Here is a 22,723-nt window from a genome sequence, read left to right as displayed (position 1 = left end):
TTCTGCCTAGAAAAGACAGAAACCATTTTACTTGGTTATTCTAAAACTAAACTGTTGTTCCTGTTGATGCTTACTAATAAACAACTAGCACTTTACAATTTACACAGCATTTTTACATTTACCAGCTGCTATTGCATATTAGTTTGTGAGCTCTTCAAGTGCAGAAGCCATGTCTTATCCATCTTGTACCTTGAGGCTTCCTATTCATAGCACCTAGTACGAGCTCAATAAATGTTTGCTGAAGAGAACTCATTAGTCCTTACAACTCACTCAAGAGCTATGTAGGATGTTGTGCCTCCACTTTACAGATAAGTTGCCTAAGGTTCAGAGAGCTTAATACACTGAAGGTGACAGGGCTAAAACTTAAACTCATGTCTTCTGACTCCACCACACCCAAGCTCCATCCAGACAGGGAGGTGACTGCTGCCGTGGTCAGACACGTAGGCTGGCCCTTCTGACGCAGATGTTATTTCTGAGAAAAAATCCAAGGAAGACTATCTTTCTTGTTACTACATAGAGAAAACTAACTCCATAAATTGCTATCTTGCAAGCTCTTCTAGTGAGCTAAAATTCACCTAGTAAAAATAAAATAAAATAAAAACAATCCTTTCAGAATAAGGTAAATTAATGAGCACCTATGTGATATGATTTTAGAGTTGTCAGTGTGGCTTTCCTGACGCCAAATTCCATCTCCTGCATTCTGTTGCCTAAAATTCCATTACTACAGCTTCATTTTAGTCACTTAAGGTAATATTATTAAGCGTTATTAGAATGGTGCATATTAGAATAATGCACAAAATCTGGGTGAGAGAACCTATATTTTAAGGCAAGGATTTATTTTCTTTAAGAATTCAAAGCACACCAGCAAGGCCGCTGTATTTGTGCCATTATCAGCCATTTTAACTTGTATGAATGATTTTCTTGTAACTTTTCTCTAAAAAAGATTTTATGTTTTTATTTCTTTTGTCTTTTTTTGCTACAGCAAGTTTATTTAACACTTTTAGATTTTCCCTTATCTTATAGTAAAATAACTTTTGGATGTATAATCAGGGCGATCATCACTTTTTGTTTCTCTTGTAAAATTATTTGGGTTGTGCTTACGGAGGATGAGAGTGCGTGATGTAACGAGGGTCACTCGAGCTTAGCTGGAATGTCAGCTCCTGAGAAACAGCTGTGCCACTGTCAGAGTGTTCCAAAGATGTGCAGAGGATTCTTTAAGGCATTAGATATATATTTATATTTACATTTCAGTCAGACTAACTGAATTTGATATTTAAGTTAAATTTTAAAAATATTCTGTTAATCACTGTCTATTCTCAGGCAAATGACACAAATTATCTCAGCCTTAGTATTATAATCTGTAAATGGAAAAAATTATAACATGAACTTTAGGGCCCACTCAGACCCAAAATTGTGACTCTAAATTACAATCAGACTAAGGACTAAAGAAATAGGCCCAAATTGGGATTAGAAAAATTCAAGATAGAAACAAGGACTTCCAAGACTTTCGGAAGGAATGATATCAAACTCTGGAACAAGTTCTTGAGGTCTTAAAGAACAGTATTCATAGCAACCTTGGATAGTTCCGGTAAGCTAGATGTGATTCCTTCTAAAAATCGCTCAGTTACTGGACTCCAGCTTTAGCTACACACACACTTACCTCTGCCAGCATATACGCGGAGAGAAGTGTGATTGCGAGATTATATAAGGTGAGGATACTCCTGAGAGAAAGCGCAGGTCTGTTCTTCATGTATTTGTTACCCAGCCATATTGAAAGCAAATATATGACAGTAAGAAAAAAGGTAGGAAGGTAAGAGTCCAACATGAACCACCCTCTGACTCGAGCATCTGAAAAGAAACACACAGTGAGAATCATGACGGTAACACTTCTGTTCAATTGTCAATATTGTCACATTATTGTATTTGTACATACCAAACACAACAGGGAACAATATAACACAGCATTAAGCATTATAGTAAAACAACTATATGAATATAGTTAAATAACTATAGTAAAGTATAGTTGTTTTACTATAGTAAAATGCCAGATTTAGGTTCGAGTTTAGGGGAAGAAGAAACCAGTGGGGGCTGAATAGTTAAGGAAGGTTTCATGGTGCAAAAACATGGCTTTACCTGAACACTGAATGACAGAAAAAAAGAAAGATGGGAAGTAACAGTTCTTGAATGCTTGCTTCAGAACAGTTACTGTGTTTATTTACTCTAATTCAATTAATATGAAGTAAGTACTATTATGCCACATTTTATGGACAGGAAAAAAAAAAAAACAGCTCAGAAAGTTTTAGTAACTTGCAAAAGGCCACATAATAGTTGGCAACAGAATCAGGATGTGAATTGGTCACCTCTGTCTCCCAGCCCATTACACCTTGCTGCTGTCCTCCCATGGAGACAATCTGAGCAGTTAGAGGAAAGAGGGCACACAGATATCGTATCCTCATTCCTAAAACCCACACTGCCCGGGATTTGTCAGGATCATTGTGCTGTAAACCAGGAATGGGTTTAGAGTTCCTCTGATCCAAAGAAAGCGACAGATTACAGTACAGCAAACATGGGAATCTGAAGATAGCCTTGGAGCTGACAATTCAGAACTGAGGGCAGAAAATAAAACCAAAGACCAAGAACTGGCCATGGGACCAGAAGTATAAACAGCAGGGAAGCAAGAACCTGGATACATCAAGGGCCCCTTACCCTGGAGAGTGATAATTTAAAAGCCTAAATAAAACCCGCATGATAGATCTATAATATAACTAGCAACCCCTGAAAATAATTGTAGGCATAAAATGATTTTTGTTCTCTATTTTGCTTTTCTTGTTTGTTTACATAAATAATTTGGCCCAGAAATATAAAAATTGCATGCTGTTTTTAATCTCTGTTAATAGATTCATAAGGGGCTGGTTTTGCCAACAAGCAATGCCCTTTTCTTGATTCTTTGGTTCTGTCAGTTTCAGGCCCTATTCCTGGCATACTCTGTCTACCTGTCTACCCCCAGTCTCATTAAACCACCCATCCTACACACAGTACCATTTCTACGAGGAAAGGTCTTCTCGAGCTGTAACTGTCCCATCACGTATTCTGTAAACATCTCCCCTTGATGATGAAGAAGAAAAGGTAGGAAAGCTCTTCTCAGCATTCATGTGACTAACGATAACTACACCTTTCACACAACGGGCTCACAATCACCTGTCATGAAAGCCTGTGCTGTGTGCCACTTCCTAATGTTCTTCTCCTTATCTAAACCCTACTCATCCTTTAATGCCCAGAGAAAGTCTGCCTTCTGAAGGGAGACACTTTCTACTGCTCTTTCATAGTTACAGCTACTTATCTGCACAACAAAATAATTATTATTTTATAATTTATATATTTTATGGTTATAATACTGTTACTATAACTAACATTTACTGAGCACTTATTCTGTGCCAGGCACTGTCCTGAAGCCTGTTACATGTACTAACTTATTTAATGTTCATAGCAATCTTATTATACATGGGATAACTATTACCCTACGTATTGTTATGGTGCTGTGGTTTGAACTGTATCCCCCAAAAAGATATGTTCAAGTCCTAACTCCTGGTGCCTGTGAATGTGACATTATTTGGAAAGAGGGTCTTTGCAGATATAATGCAGTTAAGGTGAGGTCATACATACTGGATTGGGGTGGGCCCAAACCCAGTGACTGCTGTCCTTATAAGAAGGGGAGGTTTAGATACAAGGATATGAAGAGGAGAATGCCATGTGAAGATGGAGACAGAGATTGGAGTGATGGATCTGCAAGCTAAGGAACACCAAAGATTGCCAGCAACTACCAGAAACTAGGAGCGAGTCATGGAAGAGGTTCTTCCCTGGAACCTCACAGGGAGCGCAGCCCTCCCGGCACCCTGATTCCAGACTGTCAGCTTTCAGAACTGTGAGAGAATGTATTTCTGCTATTTTAAGCCACCTGGTTTGTGGAACTTTGTTATGGCAGCCCTAGGAAATGGACAAACATGGTTTAGTACTTAATTGCTCTCTAACTGTTTCGGATGTACTAGTTTTACCTCCTCAACTACAGTATATGCTCCAGGAGACAGCAGCTAGGGCTTACATTACTACTCTATTTTACTTATAGCTGCTCAGTGCTGAATTAAGAGGAAACAGTCATTAGATGTATATCAGTTGGCACACGAAGTCAAGCACACACTGCAAAACTAATATAGCACCTGAAGTTTTTCACTTACTTTTGTCATGGTCCTCTAAATTGTTTGCTAGAGGTGTTAAGGAAAATCATAATCGTGCCAACCAAAAGATGGGAATACTTGCAATAACATTTCTTATCTTTTGGACTTGAGAAATGTTATCTTTGCATCTGTGCCAGGCATTTGTCCAGAACAATATCCTTGATGGTCTAGGCAAAATCAGAAAAGACTTGGGGACATCTAGAAGTTTACTAGGTGACTTGACAGTCAACTTAAGCTTGTGTCACTTTTAGGAAGGGAAAAGGACTCTTGATGGCTTAGATGCTAGACACTCTGTTACTGTGGAAGTCATCTGAGCTGGTTGTCAGTTGTCAATTTTACAGTCTCCTTGTTACAAAGGAAACTTCCATAAAAATGGCCAATGCTGAGTAAACAACTATAGTCCTTTCCTCAATTGATCCCATAGCCACGTGATTCCAGGTGACGCTAATTGTAACTGATGGCAAAGTTCAGTGTGAACTTGGCTCAGAAAGATTGCTGTTTAACTCTCTAGTGGAAGTGTCTGATAGAAAGCCATAGTCACCGAGAAATCATAGTTCCCTTCGTATCCTGCACGCCTAAGTGAGAGGGTGATGCCCCCTATGCTGAGCTGTTCTCCCCGCCCACTGGAACTGTAGGGGAGAGGACACGTTACAGGAGGTTATGAAGGTAACGATCTCCTGCCCTGCCTGCCCCATAGGATCATCAGGAGGATAAAATGGGGGGGAAAAAAACCTATGTGAAAGTATTTTTTAAGCTGTACATAATCATTACATTATATTAAAACCATATAGCCATTCACTTAGAATAGTTTATGGCCCTATACAGAAACTGTAGAATGGTCTAAAAACTCTCTAAGTGATTGTTTAAAGATTTTGAGACACAGAAAAACCTCCCCACATTCCTCTCCTTCCTATCTCCCCCAATAATGCTAAGGAAATATCTCCCCCAATAATGCTGTAGTGAACTATGGACTGTCCACAGTTTTGTGAACGAGCAACGCTCAAATAAAACAATATCTTTTGTCTAGAATTCACTCATTTATTTGCAAAATATACAATGCCTAGTATTTTCCCAGAACTGTAATAAGCCCTGGAGTTAAATGGTGAGTAAAATAGTCATGGTTCCTGCCTTCATGGGAGAAATAGCTATTAACAACAATAAAGTAAGTGAAGGGAATAAACAGGGATTGAGACAGAGAATGAGGAGGGATCTGCTGCAGTCCCCCCACTACCTGCAAGGGGCACGTTCCAAGACCCCCACAGGATGCCTGAAACTACAGACAGTGCTAAACCCTGTATATACTATGCTTTTTCCTATACATACATCCTATGATAAAGTTTAATTTATGAATTAGGCATATAAGAGAGTAACAACAAGATAGAACATTATAACCATACTGTCATAAAGTTATGTGAATGTAGTCTCTCTCTAAATATCTTCTTGTACTGCACTCACCTTTTTTCAGACTGCAGTTTACAGCAAGTAACTGAAACCACAGAAAGGGAAACTGGACAAGAGGGGACTACTGTCCTTTAGCTGGGAGAGCCCATACAAAAAGGTAACATTTAGGCTAATACTTGAAGTTTGAGAAGCAGCTGGCTAGATTGGAGGATAGGGTAGGAGACACGGGGAGTTTTAGGCTCAAGGAACAGTACATCAAAGACTTTTACATATTTGAGGAATTAAAAGATGACCGGGACAGCTGTATCAAAGCCAGTGAGGGAGACTGCCACTCACTGAGCTGGAGAGGTAGCAGGGCTAGATAACACAGGGTGTGCAGCCTGTGACAAAAAGTGTGGTTTTCACCCTGAAGGCAGAGGGAAGACATTGATGAGTTTTAAGCTGGAGTCCCACAGGATACGAGTTAGGTCTTCAGACTCTTACTCCAAGAGTGGAAGAGGAGAGACGAGTTAGGAGGACACTGCGGTAAAGTGACTGGTGACAAAGGAATGATGGAGAGGCATCTACGCTGGTCCTAAGGGCCTGGGCAGAGAAACACACAAATCTTTAACGGGGATTCATCGAGGCACATAAGAGCAGAAATATCGTATGTGCCTGTGCCTGGAGGAAGGAGGAAGGTGAATGGTGCTGGAGAGAGGAGAGGAAAGCAGCACAGTTTAGAAGGAAAGCCACAAACTGGCTTGGCCGCCAGAGAAACCCTGGAAGAAAGTACTGAATTTTATTCTGTGCCCGCTTCCTGCTCCTGGAACTTTTCAATCCCAAGACAGGTTGAACATGAGGAGAAATGGGGCCTTCTGGATGTTCTAGGAAAAGTATATTAAAGGAGAGGGAAGTTAAGTTTCTAAATGTTAAGCACCACACTATTTTCAAGACACCAGAAATAACATAATCCTTTTCTATAACTAAATGGCATTCTTCCTTGTGTTCCTTCCACATTAAGTTTTCAAGTAGCTCACTTACCTCGAGGTCCAAACATATTGTCCAAAAAAGCATTGATTTCATCATCAAAGGCCTTTAGATGTTCCTGAAAAGGGAAAGAAAAGCAAAGAATGATTTAAGTGGTGGTGGTTTTTTTGTTTTTGTTTTTTGTTGTTGTTGTTGTTTTAACTCTCAAAACAAGCCACTACCAATGACACATAGTTGACAGATTCTCCAAGGGTTCCAGCTTCAAGGACTTTTGACTGCAAGGGCTTAAGGAAAGTGAACCAGTTAATGCAGCCTCACCTTTCACAAGCCTGTACAGAGTCGGAAGGAAATAATTCCTCTTTCATTTCTTCATGCAAGAGGAGTCCTAGAAAACAGGCTTGGCGCATTTCAACATCGAAAGGTTATTGACCTGAATTCCATTTACCTCTAAAATGCTTACAGGCAAAGCTGTGCCACGAGCAGCTTCCACTGTTACAATTAACAGGAGCTGTATGAGCAACAGGGAAAGCCCATTCCCACAGAATGTAAATGTAAATTTTAAATGAAAATTCAGCTGAACTCTATTTCATTAAGCTGAACCTAAAGTTTTGAAGAGGACTTGTTTTCCAAGTAAGGAAACTAAGCACTACAGCTTTTTTTTTTTTTGTATTTGTATTTTGTTTTCAAACTTTTTTTTTTTACTCTTACAGTAAACAGTGTCACTTAGGGTGCACCAAATTAATTATTGTCACTTTACCTGGATTCAGGTTGGGGCTGGAGTATTGCTGCTAAGAACCTTAAGGTCAGAAAGTAGGGGCTGCCAACTTGATTTCAGCCACTCATGCTGGTCTGCCACGACACTGCTTCCAATACCTGCTAAGGTGGTGTTCCCTCCCTGCCACAGAGGTCTAGAGCCACCTCCTCAAGCAAAGGGAGGAAAAGACACAGCACGACCCAGTGTTTCCAGGAAAGGGACCTTCCAAGCAGGACTGAGGGCCAGCAGACAGACTGTGCACGTGGAGCAGCACAGCCTTGGGATGTTTATACAGAACATGCTTTAGATTCAACAGCTGCCCCAAAACTACCTCACCCTCAACGTATAAATGCCAAAGAGGAGAATTAATTCACTGGCATCTGACAAGAGGAGCTGCCCATTTGGTGATTGGCACCTGTCACCTGAACCTATTTTTAATTTGTGACTTTGATCCTGAGAGAAAGTTCAAGGAAACTTAGGTCTTTGGGAACTTTAGGAAGCTTGGGAAGGAGGATGGAGATTAGAGAGTAACATTTACTAGCACCTACTACTGCTGGCCACTGCACTAGGAACTTTATTTTCACTATTTCATGATATCTCTGTAAAACGTATTTGAGCTAAACCAAGCTTGAAAGTTTTTAAAGAGCATTTATATGTTTGGTTTCCACATAGGGTGTCTCAGGAGACTTCCAGACTTAAGAAAGGTCAGTTACCTGAGATCTTGGTGTGACAGAATATGATCTGTGTTGCCATCAGAATAGGGCAGATCTATCCAGAGGCCTCTCAGTTTTGAGCAAAACACGGTGCCCTCACAAATGCACTCACCCTCATGACAAATGCCAATGAAATCTTTCTTCCATTGCTGCATCCACGAACAAATGTTTAAACTTTTTTGATTTGTTTGCTAAGGCTCAAAATCCATTTTCCAACATTTGTAGAGCAAAGAAAACTCTAGTTAAAGGTCACAATGCTCGTATTATTTCTATATTGCAGAAATTTAGTCACAGTGGAAGAGTAGCAGAAACAAAAGTAAAAGAAGGGAAGATATGAAGAAAGAGAACAAGAGATGAATAAAAAGGGGCATTTTGTTTTTTCACTCAATTTATTGACTCACTAACCAATTATTTGAGCATTACTATATACTAGCACTATGTTCGATGCTAAAACACAAAGTCAAATGAGACATGATCCTTATCTTCACATAGTTTTCAGTCTAGACAGAATACTACCGTAAATAAAAAATTACAGTGCAGTCTTAAATAATATGAGAGGTTTACAGAGATCTGCTACAAGAGGACAGAGAAACACTTTAGATCTCTTAAGAAGATGAGGCTGTGGCTGAATTTTGAAAGACTAGTCTAGGTCACGGTCTAAATGGAGAAGGAAAGAAAAGGCACACTAAGAAGAAAGAGTAGTGTATAGAAATACATTGAGCCATGATGCACTTGGGAAGTGTTTATGACCAGGGTCTCTAGTGACCTAGATGACAGACAGAACTGCAGCCAATGCTGGGAAAATCAGAAACCTGATAAAAATTACCTCTTTATTTCTGAGTTATTTAATATAGTTAGTAAGGAAGTTGTCTAAAAAGACCATGATGAGATGAGAAGAACAAACCAAGATTTACACTGGATTAGTAAAACGTAAGTATGGAGGGTTTTGTAGTGTCAGTCGACTGAAGATGAGCGCTTAGCAAGGGATGATAGCAGCATTTGGCCCAGGAAGTCACAGCTGTACACTGGGTTCTGTGTGTGTGCATGTGAAGCACGCTGGACAACACCTCCAGATTAACACCACAACCCAAGCAGCTAAGAAAAACCAACGAACTCCATGCGGCACTTCACCCATTCAAATAACATTTTTGAAAAGCATTTGTGAGAGTGGTTGACTCAAAAGTTTATAGACAAATTAGGAAAGACATGTAGAGAAAGGTGAATAGCAAATGATTAAGAAGAGGGAGATCTGCAGAACTGCCACAATGATAGAAAATAAAGGACTTAGGGTGGGTTTTTAGAGATGGTTAGAATGTGGATAGATAAGAAGAGAGGGAACAGTGTACCTCTTGGACCCGAGCAAGAATGGTGCTGTGCTGAGCTCCATACTGTAGAAGAACCCCCTGATCCCTGGTCATTCTTTGAGCCAAGGGAACATGCCGCCTTACCCATGGCCACAATTTCCCCTCTCCAGACTATGCTCCAAGTTCTCCAGGCCACAGAATTCCCTGCCAAATCACCCTGAGCCCACTTCCAGAACAACTCCTTGCCCCCACAAGAAAGTCCACACTCCATGATTTGGAATTCAATGTGTCACTGTGCACAGCAAATAGCTGAAGAATGGAAAGATTGAATACAAGAAGGGCCTTATTTGTGTATCCCTGATTACTTACCACAGTTGGTAGGAATATAAAATGGTACAATCACTTTGCAAAGCAGTTTGGCAGTTTGGTAAAAACATAAACATACACCTACTGTAAGATCCAGCATGCCATTTCTAGGAATTTACCCAAGAGAAAAGAAAGCATATTTCCATGCAAAGACGTGAACACAAATATTCACAACAACTTTGTGATCGCTAATAGAAACCCCCAAATGTCCAAAAACAGGTGACACAGCTGTATAATATATACTACTCAGCAATACAAAGGAGTGAACTATTGATGTACACACAACATGGATGGATCTTAAAATTATGCTGAATGAAAGAGGCCACACAAAAATTACATACTGTATGTTTCCATTTATATGGAAATTATAGAAAATATAACTTACAGTGACAGAAAACAGATCAGTGGTTGCTTGGGGACTACAAGGGAAGAGACCAAAATATCCTTCAAAAATGAAGGTTAAATCAGGATATATTCATATATGCGTAAGTGAGAGAACGTATAGCCAGCAGAACCACACTGCCTACTATGCTAAAAACGTTCTTCATGCCAAAGGGAAGTGATTCCATATGGAAAATAGAATTTACAGAAAAGAATGAAGAGCACCAGAAATGGTTCTAAGTAATTGAAGAGCCATAACCCAGAGCACCCTAGGGAAAGCCTCCGCCTGGCTCCTCACATCCACTGTGACTGCCAGCACCACCCTCACCACCTCTGATACCATGTTCATCCCTTCCACCAGGAAGCACCACTGCCTGACACCCAGTGATGTCCTGGACCTGTTCTTTCTACTGCCAGTAAAAAGACCACTGGGAGGCAGTGGTGACCCACCTGAGGCAGATCCACTGGACTGCCCTCTTACAGAAATCTGAGATAGTCGTCTTATCCATGGAACATGCAACTCCCAGGGCTGGTGGACTGGCTCACTACACACTCCTGCCTCAGCTACCATTTTCTGTGGGTACTTGGCAGACGGGAGAGCCACGAAGGGCACACTTGTTTTTTGTCACCATGATACTGACTGGGACTCCCAGTCATCACTGGCTCCATCAGTTGGAGGTCAACATAAACCAGGGCATCTCAAATGGAAGGCTATTCCCTGGTCTGTTCTTGAAGGTGTGAAGCTTATGATTACTGTGAGGACTGCCTCATCCTGAACACCTTGACAGCCCAGATTTTCCTCAGCAAAGGCTGCCTTGCAATCAGAATCGCTACTACCATGATTAGGGACCACTCTATGAAAGCCAAGGCAGGAAGCAAGGCAGAAACGAACCCACCCCAAAACTCTGCCTGTACATTGTCCCATCTCTAAAAGGACAGAACTCTAGATTCCATTTTTACTTTCTCCTTCTTTCTTCCTTTCCTTCCTCTTTCACTCATTCCTTCTTCTCCACCTTCCTCCTTTTATTGGTTTTAGGCATTTCGTGGTTTTTTTTTTTTTTTTTTTTTTTTTTAGTATTTGTCTACCACGGGCATTACATTATATAAAAATCCAGTGATTCAAGATCTTAGTGTTTATCCTATTTTGTCAATATAGTTTTATAGAACACTTTAAAGACACTTATTCAATCAGAATAGCTATTTTCCACCACCGATGCATTGCTTTTTAAAATTGGCAAAAGCCACTAACATTATGAAACAGACTAGAAGGAAACACAGCATCCAAATTCTTACTTTCTTTTCTTTTTGTGTGTGTTATTTCAGAGTCAACTAAATCTGAATGGTTCAATGACAGCAAGTCAGGAAATGGGATCTGACCAGCTTAGGAATATATCACATTTCAGACTAACCTGACACAACTCTGACAACTTCGCAGAAATGTTAAGGTCAAGGCTGAGTTGGACAGAACTGAGAAACTCCCTCCCAGAGGCGAGGGAGACAGACTGGACTACCACACAGTGAGTCCAACGTCATTCTCAGGGCTCAGGATGGTCAACAAATGTTGAACCTCTTTTGGCAACTCCTGCAGGATTGTTCCCAGCCAGTGTCTCGTGTATTTGAAGGGGCTAAATACGTTTACATTTGTGAATGAAACTAGAAGGTTTAGAGGATGGATAAAAGTGGGCATATAAAAATATATAAAATTATTTGGATGTCATGCAGCTAACTTTACACAATGTGTGTTTATGCACATTTTACACTGATACCCTTAAACTGCCTTTCAGGAGCCTACCCACTCAACAGTACCTCCCGCTACTGCTCTCTGGAGGGAGCAATAAGCTAAGGGTGAGAGTGGGCAATGGGCAGGCAACTCTTCCTTATGTATGGAACTCCAAATTGTTATTACAGGTCTTAGGAATAATTTTCTTAAGATTGAAACTGTCAGGCCGGGCATGGTGGCTCACGCCTGTAACCCAAGCACTCTCGGAGGCCGAGGTGGGCGGATCGTTTGAGCTCAGGAGTTCAAAATCAGCCTGAGCAAGAGTGAGACCCCATCTCTACTAAAAAAAAAAATAGAAAGAAATTAGCTGGACAACTAAAAATATATAGAAAAAATTAGCTGGGCATGGTGGCGCATGCTTGGAGTCCCAGCTACTCGGGAGGCTGAGGCAGAAGGATCGCTCGAGCCCAGGTGTTTGAGGTTGCTGTGAGCTAGGCTGATGCCATGGCACTCTAGCCAGGGTGACAGAGCGGGACTCTGCCTCAAAAATAAATAAATAAATAAATAAATAAATAAATAAATAAATAAATAAATAAATAAATAAATAAATAAAAAGAAACTGTCTAAGGTAGGTACTGAAGACTCTGAGGAACATTTATAACATCTTAGGATAGATATAAATGAGCTAACCATGATGGTGAGTGATATTGGCTACAGTTTACCAAACACTTAATATGTTCCAGGCACTTGGTACATGCTCTCTATGGTTTTCACGGAAGCCCTGCAAATTGGGTGTCTTTCCCAATTTACAGATGTGGAAATTGAGACTGTACACTCAAGTGGTGCTGCGGTGCTGCGGTGCTGTCGTGCGAGACTTGAACTACAATGAATCAGTGTTTTTACACCTTCAGCTTGAAGGGTTTCGGAGCCCGGATAGCAGAGGAAAGTCTCTGCAGAGCTCATGCTCCTTTCTTGTGCTGTGGTATCTCAGGACACCAAGCTGACAGAGACAGTGGGGGTGATTTCGTTTGCATCCTGGGTAACCTTGAGGCTGTAGGACAGTCCCATTCAATGAAGGGAATAAAAGGGCTTTTTAAAGAACAGAAACTTATTGCAGTTTTGTTTGTTATGCTCCACTTCCCCCACATGGCTCTCTCTCTCACTTCATCAGAGTCTGGTCAGATGGCAACTCCTTACATGTCTCCCTGATCACCTCTCATGGGACTAATCAGGGACGAGGAAAGCATCGGCTTGTGGCATCCTGGCCTGTGGTGTAGCATCATTTGCCATCCCCTGACCTGCTCTATTTTTATTTCATAGCACTTACCGTTACCCAAACTTTCACTGGCTAGTTAATCAGTTTATTGTTTGGGTCCTCCACTAAAATGTAAGCTCCAATTATCCCTAATTCCAAGAACAATGCCAGCCACATAGTGGGCACTTAATATTTATTGAATGAATTAATCAAACTCTCATTCTTCTGAACCTTCACAATATGCACTTGATACCTATTTCATATTACTTTGCATTCCTACTTATATTTTCATGTGTGTGATCTGGTTTCCAATGCATTTTGAAAGACCCTTAACACTCTTAACTCTTGGTTTATCATCACGGTCCAATGGACCCAAATTCTTTTTTAATTTCATTTTTGAAGTTTCTTTCTTCCAAAGAAGAAAAAAAATTTGCTTATGTATTTTTAAAGTAGAATCAAACTCACTCTATCTTGCAACTGACATGAGTCCAATGGACCCTTTTCGAAATTTATGATACCTTATGGGATCTTAGTGGTATTTTTTCTATTATCTTAAAACATTTTGCTATTAACCTAGAAATTATCTCATCACTACTCACCAATAATTCCAATCTGCTAAAAAATATGAAAATGTGAGGATGGAATTGCCTAGAAGGACAACACAATACTCAAATAAGCCATTACTACTGCATCATCCTTTTTTTCTTTTTACCCAAAGTATTACATCATGCTTCAAGAAGACACCCCAACAAATCTAGAAACAACCAGCTTTGTAGACTTTTTAGGGCTTTCATTGAACACAGTTCAGAGTCTGGAATTTTACATGTTCAAAACCTTTAAGATCATCTGAGGGTCTTATTAAAGCACAGGTTCTCATTTAATTGGTGTAGGATGAGGCCTCAGTTCATTTCTAACAAGTTCCAATGCTGTGGTCACATTCTGAGTAGCAACAATTAGACCACATATGATCTCTTGAAACTTGCTTAGATTATAATCTAAGCATTGAATTTTTGATGGGTTTTTATTATAAAAATGCTAAGTTCTTGCTTACTTTCTACAAATCTACCAAGTATTTCATGATATATTCCATGCTACGAAATTCAAAGTTGTTATACACTTATTATATAACCATTCATTTAAAGCCATTTAGTAATTAGCTGGCTGTGCAAACCCACTTAATAGTATCCATATTGCTCCAAACAGAAATGAAGTCACCAGGTTGGTTGTATTTTTCCTTATATTTGCTGTGCCTGAGTATAATATTTTGGAGGTGGCCTGCTCAGGGAAGAGTACAGAAAGACTCATGCCTCTCTTAAAGTTATCACAATATTACATCCAGACACTGCGCCTCAGTTAGTACTTGCCAACAAATATTACCAGGGTCTTTGTGGTGTTAACTACTGTCAAAATCAAGAGTTACCATCCTATACTTCTATAACTGATTTTTACTTCAGTAAAATTTAAAATTTTTACCCTTTTTGAATTTATCTTCTACACTTCAGCTCCACCTTTGCACACTGACAAGATTAGTCCCAATTCCTAAATATAGATTTATTTTTTTCTGTAGGTTTAGTATATTTTAAAATTTTGGCCCTTTTATTCAAATGACTAGTAAAAAGTTGTTGAATAGCCTGGGTAAAAGGAAAAAAGCCCCAAAGAACACCTTTCCATAAGAGTTAGGAAATGCCATTCTGTAAGAAAGGAAATCATTGTTTCACAAACCCTAATCTACTTGCCTATGCTTGTATGTACAAGTATATATAGTATATGCATAGGAAAATTTCAGAAGAGTACACATCCACCTGTTAACAATGATTACCTCTGGGGAGGCAAGAATGGGGAGTGAGGGGGAGAAGGGAAAGCGAGACACTAACTCTTTATATATCTGCATTGTTCTAGTTTTTAACAATAAATCATCATCAATATATTAACTGTGTAATTAAAATATTATGACTTAAAGACTAAGGAAAAAAATTAATGCAATGACTTATAAAGGAGAGTAGTACAATTTCCTCCTTGAGTCCTAAAAAATAAATAAAAACCCACTCGGTTATTAATGGGTTGATTTCTTCCTCTCCATTTGAAATAAAAGGTGAGATGAATCAGACGATACCATGATATAAAATGACTAAATTTAAAGTACGACCCTATTTGAGAAATTCTTGGCTAAATATGTGACAAACAACTTAAATTTTCATCAAATATGTATTTTATTATTTTTGTATTGATACAGATTAATGATAATAGTAATCAGCCCAATTCTCTATAGTTCTCTATAGTAACTGGCAATAAATGTTCGGCTAAATCTCGAATTGCACATTATACACTCTAAGCTACCAAAATCCAACTATCTTCAAAAGATCAATAGAGCCAGTAGTTGTCCACTCTGATATTTCTATATGGGTCTTTCCAAGATGCTCAGAGATGGGGCAGAAGAGGGTCCCTTTAGTTATTCACTCTGCTTTATCCACTAACATACTTTAGAGGAATACAATGTCTTGGTAAAGAATAGCTCCATTCCCATAGTAAGAGAAGGATTTTTCTTCAATCCAAACAAATAAACACACATAGGGCTTTCCTCAGTGGATCTGCAAATAGTCTGTCCCAAGTATAGATCAGATTGCCATTTTGTTAACAGTAGAACAGGATTTTGTCCCCCTAGATTAAAATTATGCAAAAATCAAAGCCCCAAAGCAACCCTAGTCTAGTAATGACCTCATTATTTTTATGATTATAAGTACCATTACTGTCACTAGTATCAATATTTTACTACGATGCAAGTAATACAGTAGAAAGCTCAGTGAAAGGACACTATACTACAGTAGTCCAGACATATGCACTATGCATCTTAACCTCAACTCCTTGGCATCCAACTGGATGTTACAGGAGAAAATAGCATTTTTTTTGGCATAAAATCTGAAGAATTTTTAAAAATCAAGTAACTGTTATTAACTCCTTTGGTTGACTGGGCCAGAAAAAAGGCAACAACCTCCACCCACTCTTCTAAGCCTGTCCTTCCAGATCCTCATGTGCACTTTTTGCTCCAGGCTTATCTACTTACATGGCACTCCCCCAATCCATCATGTTCTCTCTCTCTTGTGCCTTTGCATGTGGCCTTCCCTCTGCCTGGATGCCTCCTAATTGCATTTTAGTTCACCTGGCCACTCTCCTTCTCCCAAACTAGTCAAGATCCTCTTTTCCTGGCACACATTAAGCACTCAATAAGCACTTGGGAAATGCATCTATTATGAATGAACGAGTTTACCAGAATCACACCAGGAATAGGGCTGGCAAACTTCAGGGGTCCATTTTTTACCTCGTTTTCCTTTATCAACACTCTTCAACAGGTTCAGAGGATTATCAGGATGTGTGTGTAAGAATATATACTTGGCAAGTAAAGAGTGCTGGGGAGTAGAGAGAGAGAATAGAGACGCTGAGAAAGCTCTGGTAAAGTATCACTGTATTTTGAAGCAGAGAGATATGGAGACAGCAGTAATACAAAACACTATAAAGACCATGACTCAGTGGAAACCAAGTAGTAAAATGCTAAACAAAATCTTTTTATTCTAGATTTTCAAGAGAAAAATACCAATATTTAAAAGTTACCAGTATCAATAATGTGTTTTAAATAGCAGTTTTATAGTGTACTATAGGGCATGTATGCATTCGATTATCTGCTCATCTATACATGGTGGGGTGGTGCAGCTGGCTCACCTTTTGGCTTCAGAATTCTCTGCAAACTGGCGGGACAGTCCACTTTGCACGAGAACCTGAGCAACGCCTTGAGAGAGAGCTCATCCTAAGGAGGCGCGCTGTGGAGTGGTCAGGTGCTAACAAGGCTGTCTCAGTAACAAAGCACTGGACGTGAGAGCAGCAAAGGAATGTTAAGTGTAGTAAAGAGTCTGTTACTTGGGATTCTTTATGGCTCAATTCCCCAGGGGTCCCAGGGAGACAGAAGGCAACGATGAAAAATAGGATGTACTTACACTTACATAAGACATTGGGGATGTGAAACAGGAGTGCTTTGCGATCTCTCAAACACAGAAAAGAAGAGACAGGCATTCTCCTCAAGTTTTCCACAAAGTACTGCATGGAGTCTACGTGCAGAGCTCCACAGTGTCAGAAGTTGTGTCCAGCCAAAGAAGAATCAGTGCCCAGCAGAGCCTGGGACACTTGGTGAGAGCAATAGTGAGCACTGCCAAGCAGCTGCATGCAGCAGGCCTTCGGCACTCCACGGATACAGTGGTGGGGCTCAGTGGGCCTGGGGGCCTTCCCCAGCAGAAGGGGATCTGAGCAAGAGAAGAGGACTATCCCCACAGAGGTCATGAATAACACACCAGAATCAGTCGTGAACAGCCCCGGGAGAACTCCTGCAAAGAACTGTCTGGGTATGTGCGCGTGTCAAGGGTAGAGAATGGTACAGGGAATTTGTGAGGAGCTGGGGTGAGAACTAGTGAAACAGAAAATATACATACACAAAGTATAGAGAATTAAGTCTCAGGTGTGTATCTCTGGAGTACAGAATGATGCTTGGTTATTAAAGATTAAGTATGTCTTATTTGTAAGCCTCAAAAATAGGTTTTAAACACTTGAAAGATATTTACAAGGCTTAAATGATTTGTAAATTAATTCACTAGTTACATAGAAAGTTATTAAGTTTAAGGAAACTGATATTTTAGTAAATATGTATTCTTAATAATGAATAAAACAAATTAGCTTCTTTCCAGTCATTTTGCAAGTTATGGCCTTCTAAGAGTATGGAAATCAAATCCAAATACATATTTATCTCATAACATTCCAATCTCATTTAAAAATATTAAATAACTTGCCTTAATTTGAAGTGAATAAAATAAAATCTGCTATACAGAAAAACCAAGAGCTTCAATTTTACAATTAGAAAATAAAGTTATTAACTGATTCAATACTGAATACGTGAGGAACAAAAAAAAAACCTAACAATGCTGCTAAGTTTGCAATTCAAGATATTTATAATGATTATTACAACTTTTGCCTCCACAGGAAGTGGTGAGTGAATATGAAACTCCTTGGAGATTTAATCCAAAGCCAGATATCTGTATTCAGGAGACCTTGGAACTGTACCAGTTTCTGAATTTGGGGACATGGGGAAGAATAAAGCTCTTTCACAATTAACAACAGCAATGAAAGGAGATTCTGTTTGTATGTGCTCTGGTTATCAAGTACTGACCAGAGGACAAGCAGGTTGGCTATTCTGCATGTACAAGTGGTACCCTTTTGAATATGAAAACAAAAAGCTTTTAATTATTTCTTGGAAAAAAATATGGGCTAGATTTAATTTCTAATTTTTTAGGCAACAATCATCTATTTCTACATATTTCTATATATTCTATAAATATCAACAGTATTTCAATATATTTATGGTAAAGTCAAAAGAAGTATTCTTTTACTGCTAATACTGAGCAAGAGATAATGCATGAGTCATATGGACAGATTGTTTTATATTATCCTTCTTTCAAGCTATAAACTTTCCAATTAATATCGGGATTTACTGAACAATCCAGATTCTATCCCTGCTAAATGAAATCTTCACCACACACTTTTTTGTTTGGCAGTACATTACCAAAGTGACAGATGATTCACCCTTTATTGCATAAAGTCTTTTCTAGGAGATAAAGGAAAATCATACCTCTCCCTTAGCATTTTAAGCCAGATAATGTCAAATCAAATTTAGTATAATTAGCAGGCATTACGAGGAAAACAAATCACCAAAAAGCAAAATGCAGCCTGAGCTGTGCATGCAGAAAAATGGGAGGGACACCCCACTGGCCTTAATGATTGTTAGTGTTACAAACTAATTTTAGATATTTTAATTTCATGTTATTTTAAGCATTTTCTGGGGTATCACCTTAGTTAAGTCACTCATCAATGTTCAATCATCAGCTCAACGTGGTCTCCCAAAACACAAGGCTGATGGACAAAGATAGGCACCCTCTAGAAAGCGGGGGGAGGAAAGAATGGCTAAAAGCATTATTTATTTTACAGATGATGAAAGGCAAAAGACAAAGTTATTTATTACCAGCTATACACTATAATAAAGAAAATTATGTAAATGTAAGCCTCTCAACCCCATTTTTATTGGCATTGTGTCACACAATCTTCTCTCCAGGTTTTTCTTGGCTCTTGTTTTGAATCCTGCTAAATGAGCACTTTTAAGAAGTATTACTATCCATTTTCTTAGTGATAAATCACTTATATTCAATAGACAATAGAAATCATTTTGTAATATGAAATGCTCCTTAAGTAAATACAATCACTTTAATGCTCCCACTATTAGGCTTCCAGAAACCACTGCTTTTTGCCATTACGGTATAAAAATATGTTCACATATTCTCTAATTACTTAGAATTATTGAATAACATGATCTCCAAGGCCCTTTCTAGCTCTCCACTGTTAAAGAGACAATGTGTCTTTGTTCTCCCATCCTTCCAGTTCTTTCCTCTCCTCTCTTCTACATCTCCAAGCTAGCAGGCAGAATGCCAGATTCATTTGGAAAGGAAGAACTGGCTCTAAAAGATTGTTGACCAACTATCGGCAATCAGCAAACATGAAATTATCATGGTTTTGAAACAAAAAGTAAAAAATTCTCAAAAGCAACCTTGACCTAAACTGGCTTTTGGGGGAGTGGGTTGGTTAATGGGAAGAAAGGCATGATGAGTTTGTTCCTAACTGCAATGGACAAATCTGTTTTGATTTCTCACCGAGATATTTGAGAGAAACCGTTATATAGTCTTTTCTTCTGTATCTGTATCTCAGGAAATTCAGAGAGGGATAATTTTTTTTTTTTAAATCATCCCTATTGGAAAGTAAAGATTTCAGTGACCTTGTTTGTTAAAGTCAAGGAGAATTGGCAGTGTGCAATGGCAACACAAAGAAATGGCTTAGTAGGGGAATCGGCATCCTCCCATAACTTCTAGTGGCCACTGCCCTCCACCACCATTCTTTGGAAAGAAAAATTTATATTTTCTCAATTTTCTTTAAAGTGCTAAGTAATAGTTTCACGATGCCCCGCCCCATCCCCATTCTCCACACCTGCTGCCAACATTGATGGCCATCCCATTCTTTGTCTATACAAAAATTTTGAAGCTATTATTAAAAATAAGAATATAAAACACCCAGTAACTAAACTATTTTTAATTTCATATATGGTAATTTCAAGTATGTAGGACTGATACATAATTTAGAAATGAACCGGGCAGATAGAACTGCAATCAGTAAAACTGAAATCTCCAGCCTTTTAACTTAATACTGAGTGATTTCTATTTAGTAAGTTGGGTTACTTCACACATCTTCAGTTCAATTGCGTGCAAGTACGGTCTTCTTTTGAATGCCTATCTTCAGTGCAACTTTTAATAGGGTAGAAGAAAAGTTGTAAAATTAATAAATGCCTATTTGAAACAAATATAAATGTATCGCAGAAATTAAAATGGAGTTAGAAAAGCACAGCCATTCAAAGCCATACAAATAATGCAAGAGCATATTACCAAATTTTCTTTAAAAAGTGTATGCATCAATCTGTTCCCTTTTCTGTTAGAAACTACATGATTGCTAAAAAATAAACACAAAAGTGCGCTAATTGTTTTCATGATTTTATGATTTTTAAAAATTTTTCTTGGCAGAAGTCTTCACCCAGTTTTAGCCTTTCAGCTCTCAAAAATTATTTTTCTTTTTAGATATAGCTTTTTAGAACTGTATCATTATAAAGAATGTTAATTACTATAATTAATGCAGCTCTAAAAGATGTATAGTGTTTTTCATTCCAACCTATAAAAAAGAAAGGATAAATTCAGTAACACTTATAGGTAGTGACTCTGGGCGGGGGAGGGCAGTGGTGAGAAACATTTCTGAGTTTTCTTTAGGAAGATATTGGATGGCATCATGTTTTCAGGACAGTGCAGTAGAAGTAGCAATTCCAAAGAGGCACAGTTATAACTGCATGGCTTCCACTTTGCTAGTGATCTCAGCCTGATTATGGTTCTAATTGTTTCTTAAAAGGCGGCCAGAATTAATCTCCAGAGAAGTAAAGACTTAAGGAAAGTTTCGTGGTCTGACTGCATAAAAATAAATGTGTATTGGGTTTAGATATATTAGAATAGTTACAGGAAAAGATGTTAGCCCATGAAATTTTTTTGTCATTTTTGAAAGGAGAAAGTCTAGCCAACTCATTTGCATAGCTTTAAAAGAGTTTTAAAAGATCTCATTTAGGTTGAAAATGTGAATGGCTCCTGTAGCCAGTAGCTAGCCAGACAAAAAGATCAGGCTGTGCCGGGCTGCCAAGGTACAGGTGAGCAGTACATGGTACGAAATCCTTTGTGATCCTTCTGGGCTATGACAGGAGGGGCAGGCAGACTCTTACACGTTAATCTTGGACTTGAGGGTGAAGTCTTATTACAGACATCTGGGACAGCCACTAAGAAACTGATTCTTAGAGAGCCTCCTTTGTTTCATTGACAAACTAGAAGTTGTGAGAAAACTGAAGCTGTTTATTAGTACTTTTTTCATTCGTCTTTTTCAATTTGTCTTTGGCCACACTCTTAACTCATACAAAAGAGCCTCTAGCTTTATATGTATACAGCATATGGAAAATAGAAGAAATAATAAGATTTATTGCCAGTCTATAGATTGTAGCCTAATTTCTTCATATGAACTTTAACATAGCTATATGGACTATTAACATTATTACATCTAACAGATTATCTTTATATGTTTATCTCCTTTTAAATATTTGACAAATAAAAATTGTATATATTTATGGCATGCAACATGATGTGAAATATGAATACACTGTAGAATGGCTGACTTGAGCTAATTAACATATGTATTACCTCACATCCTTATTTTTTTGTGATGAGAACAAAATCTACGCTCTGCAATTTTCAAGTATATAGTACATTAACTATAATCACCATGTTGTTCAAGAGATCACTTGAGTTTATTCCTAACTGAAATTTTTTATCTTTGACTCATAAGAGATTTATATCTTTAGGTAAAATAAATATTTGAAAAGTTTTGGTGTGAATACTTCTTCATTTCTTAAACTTACCCTTTTATGTTTTATGAAAAATAACTTAAAAATATATTATAAATGTCAATTTTTACTGTAAGAATTTATTTCCTATCACATAGCATTGTAAAGGTGTAAGAATTAGTTCTGCATGTTCTAGTTTTTATTATGAATAGAAATGAGCTCAGGAGTGAATTTTTTTAAACAGATGAATATAGGAGCAGCTTGTTGGTTCTCATAATTAGTCATACATATCTAATTCAACTTTCCACCCAAAGCTGGAAATAACTGCTTTCTACAATAATTCTGATAGAAAAATAATGATAATTCTGATAGAAATTTACCCGCCTTATTTGAAAGAATCCAGAGAAAGAATTCTCACTACTTTGGTAAGGTAGCACATTCCATTTAAAAATGTTTCTTTTTAGAAACCCTTTCCTTATTTTGTGCTAAAAATCTTTCCGCATTCAACTGTTACCCATAATCCTAATTCTTTCCTCTGGAGTTACACAAAACTAATATTACTTTTCTTCCACATGTGAGCCCTTCAAGTATTCGATGAGAAGTGTCAGTTCACCCCAAGCCTTTACC

General features: G+C 38.4%; 1 protein-coding gene across 1 annotated transcript in view; it reads right to left on the bottom strand.

Annotated features, from left to right (window-relative positions):
- The window catches only part of ELOVL2 (ELOVL fatty acid elongase 2), a 52,952-nt gene that overhangs the window by 12,424 nt on the left and 17,805 nt on the right, over positions 1–22,723 (bottom strand). Inside the window, exons 3-4 of the mRNA XM_045552603.1 lie at positions 6,654–6,717; positions 1,661–1,848 (exon numbers count right to left, since the gene is read on the bottom strand). Coding sequence (XP_045408559.1) covers positions 1,661–1,848; positions 6,654–6,717 — 252 coding nt within the window. The remainder of the gene's footprint in view (positions 1–1,660; positions 1,849–6,653; positions 6,718–22,723) is intronic.

This window comes from Lemur catta, chromosome 5, assembly GCF_020740605.2.
Source record: "Lemur catta isolate mLemCat1 chromosome 5, mLemCat1.pri, whole genome shotgun sequence".
Classification (NCBI taxonomy): domain Eukaryota; kingdom Metazoa; phylum Chordata; class Mammalia; order Primates; family Lemuridae; genus Lemur; species Lemur catta.
This window is presented reverse-complemented; position numbering and strand designations above follow the sequence as displayed.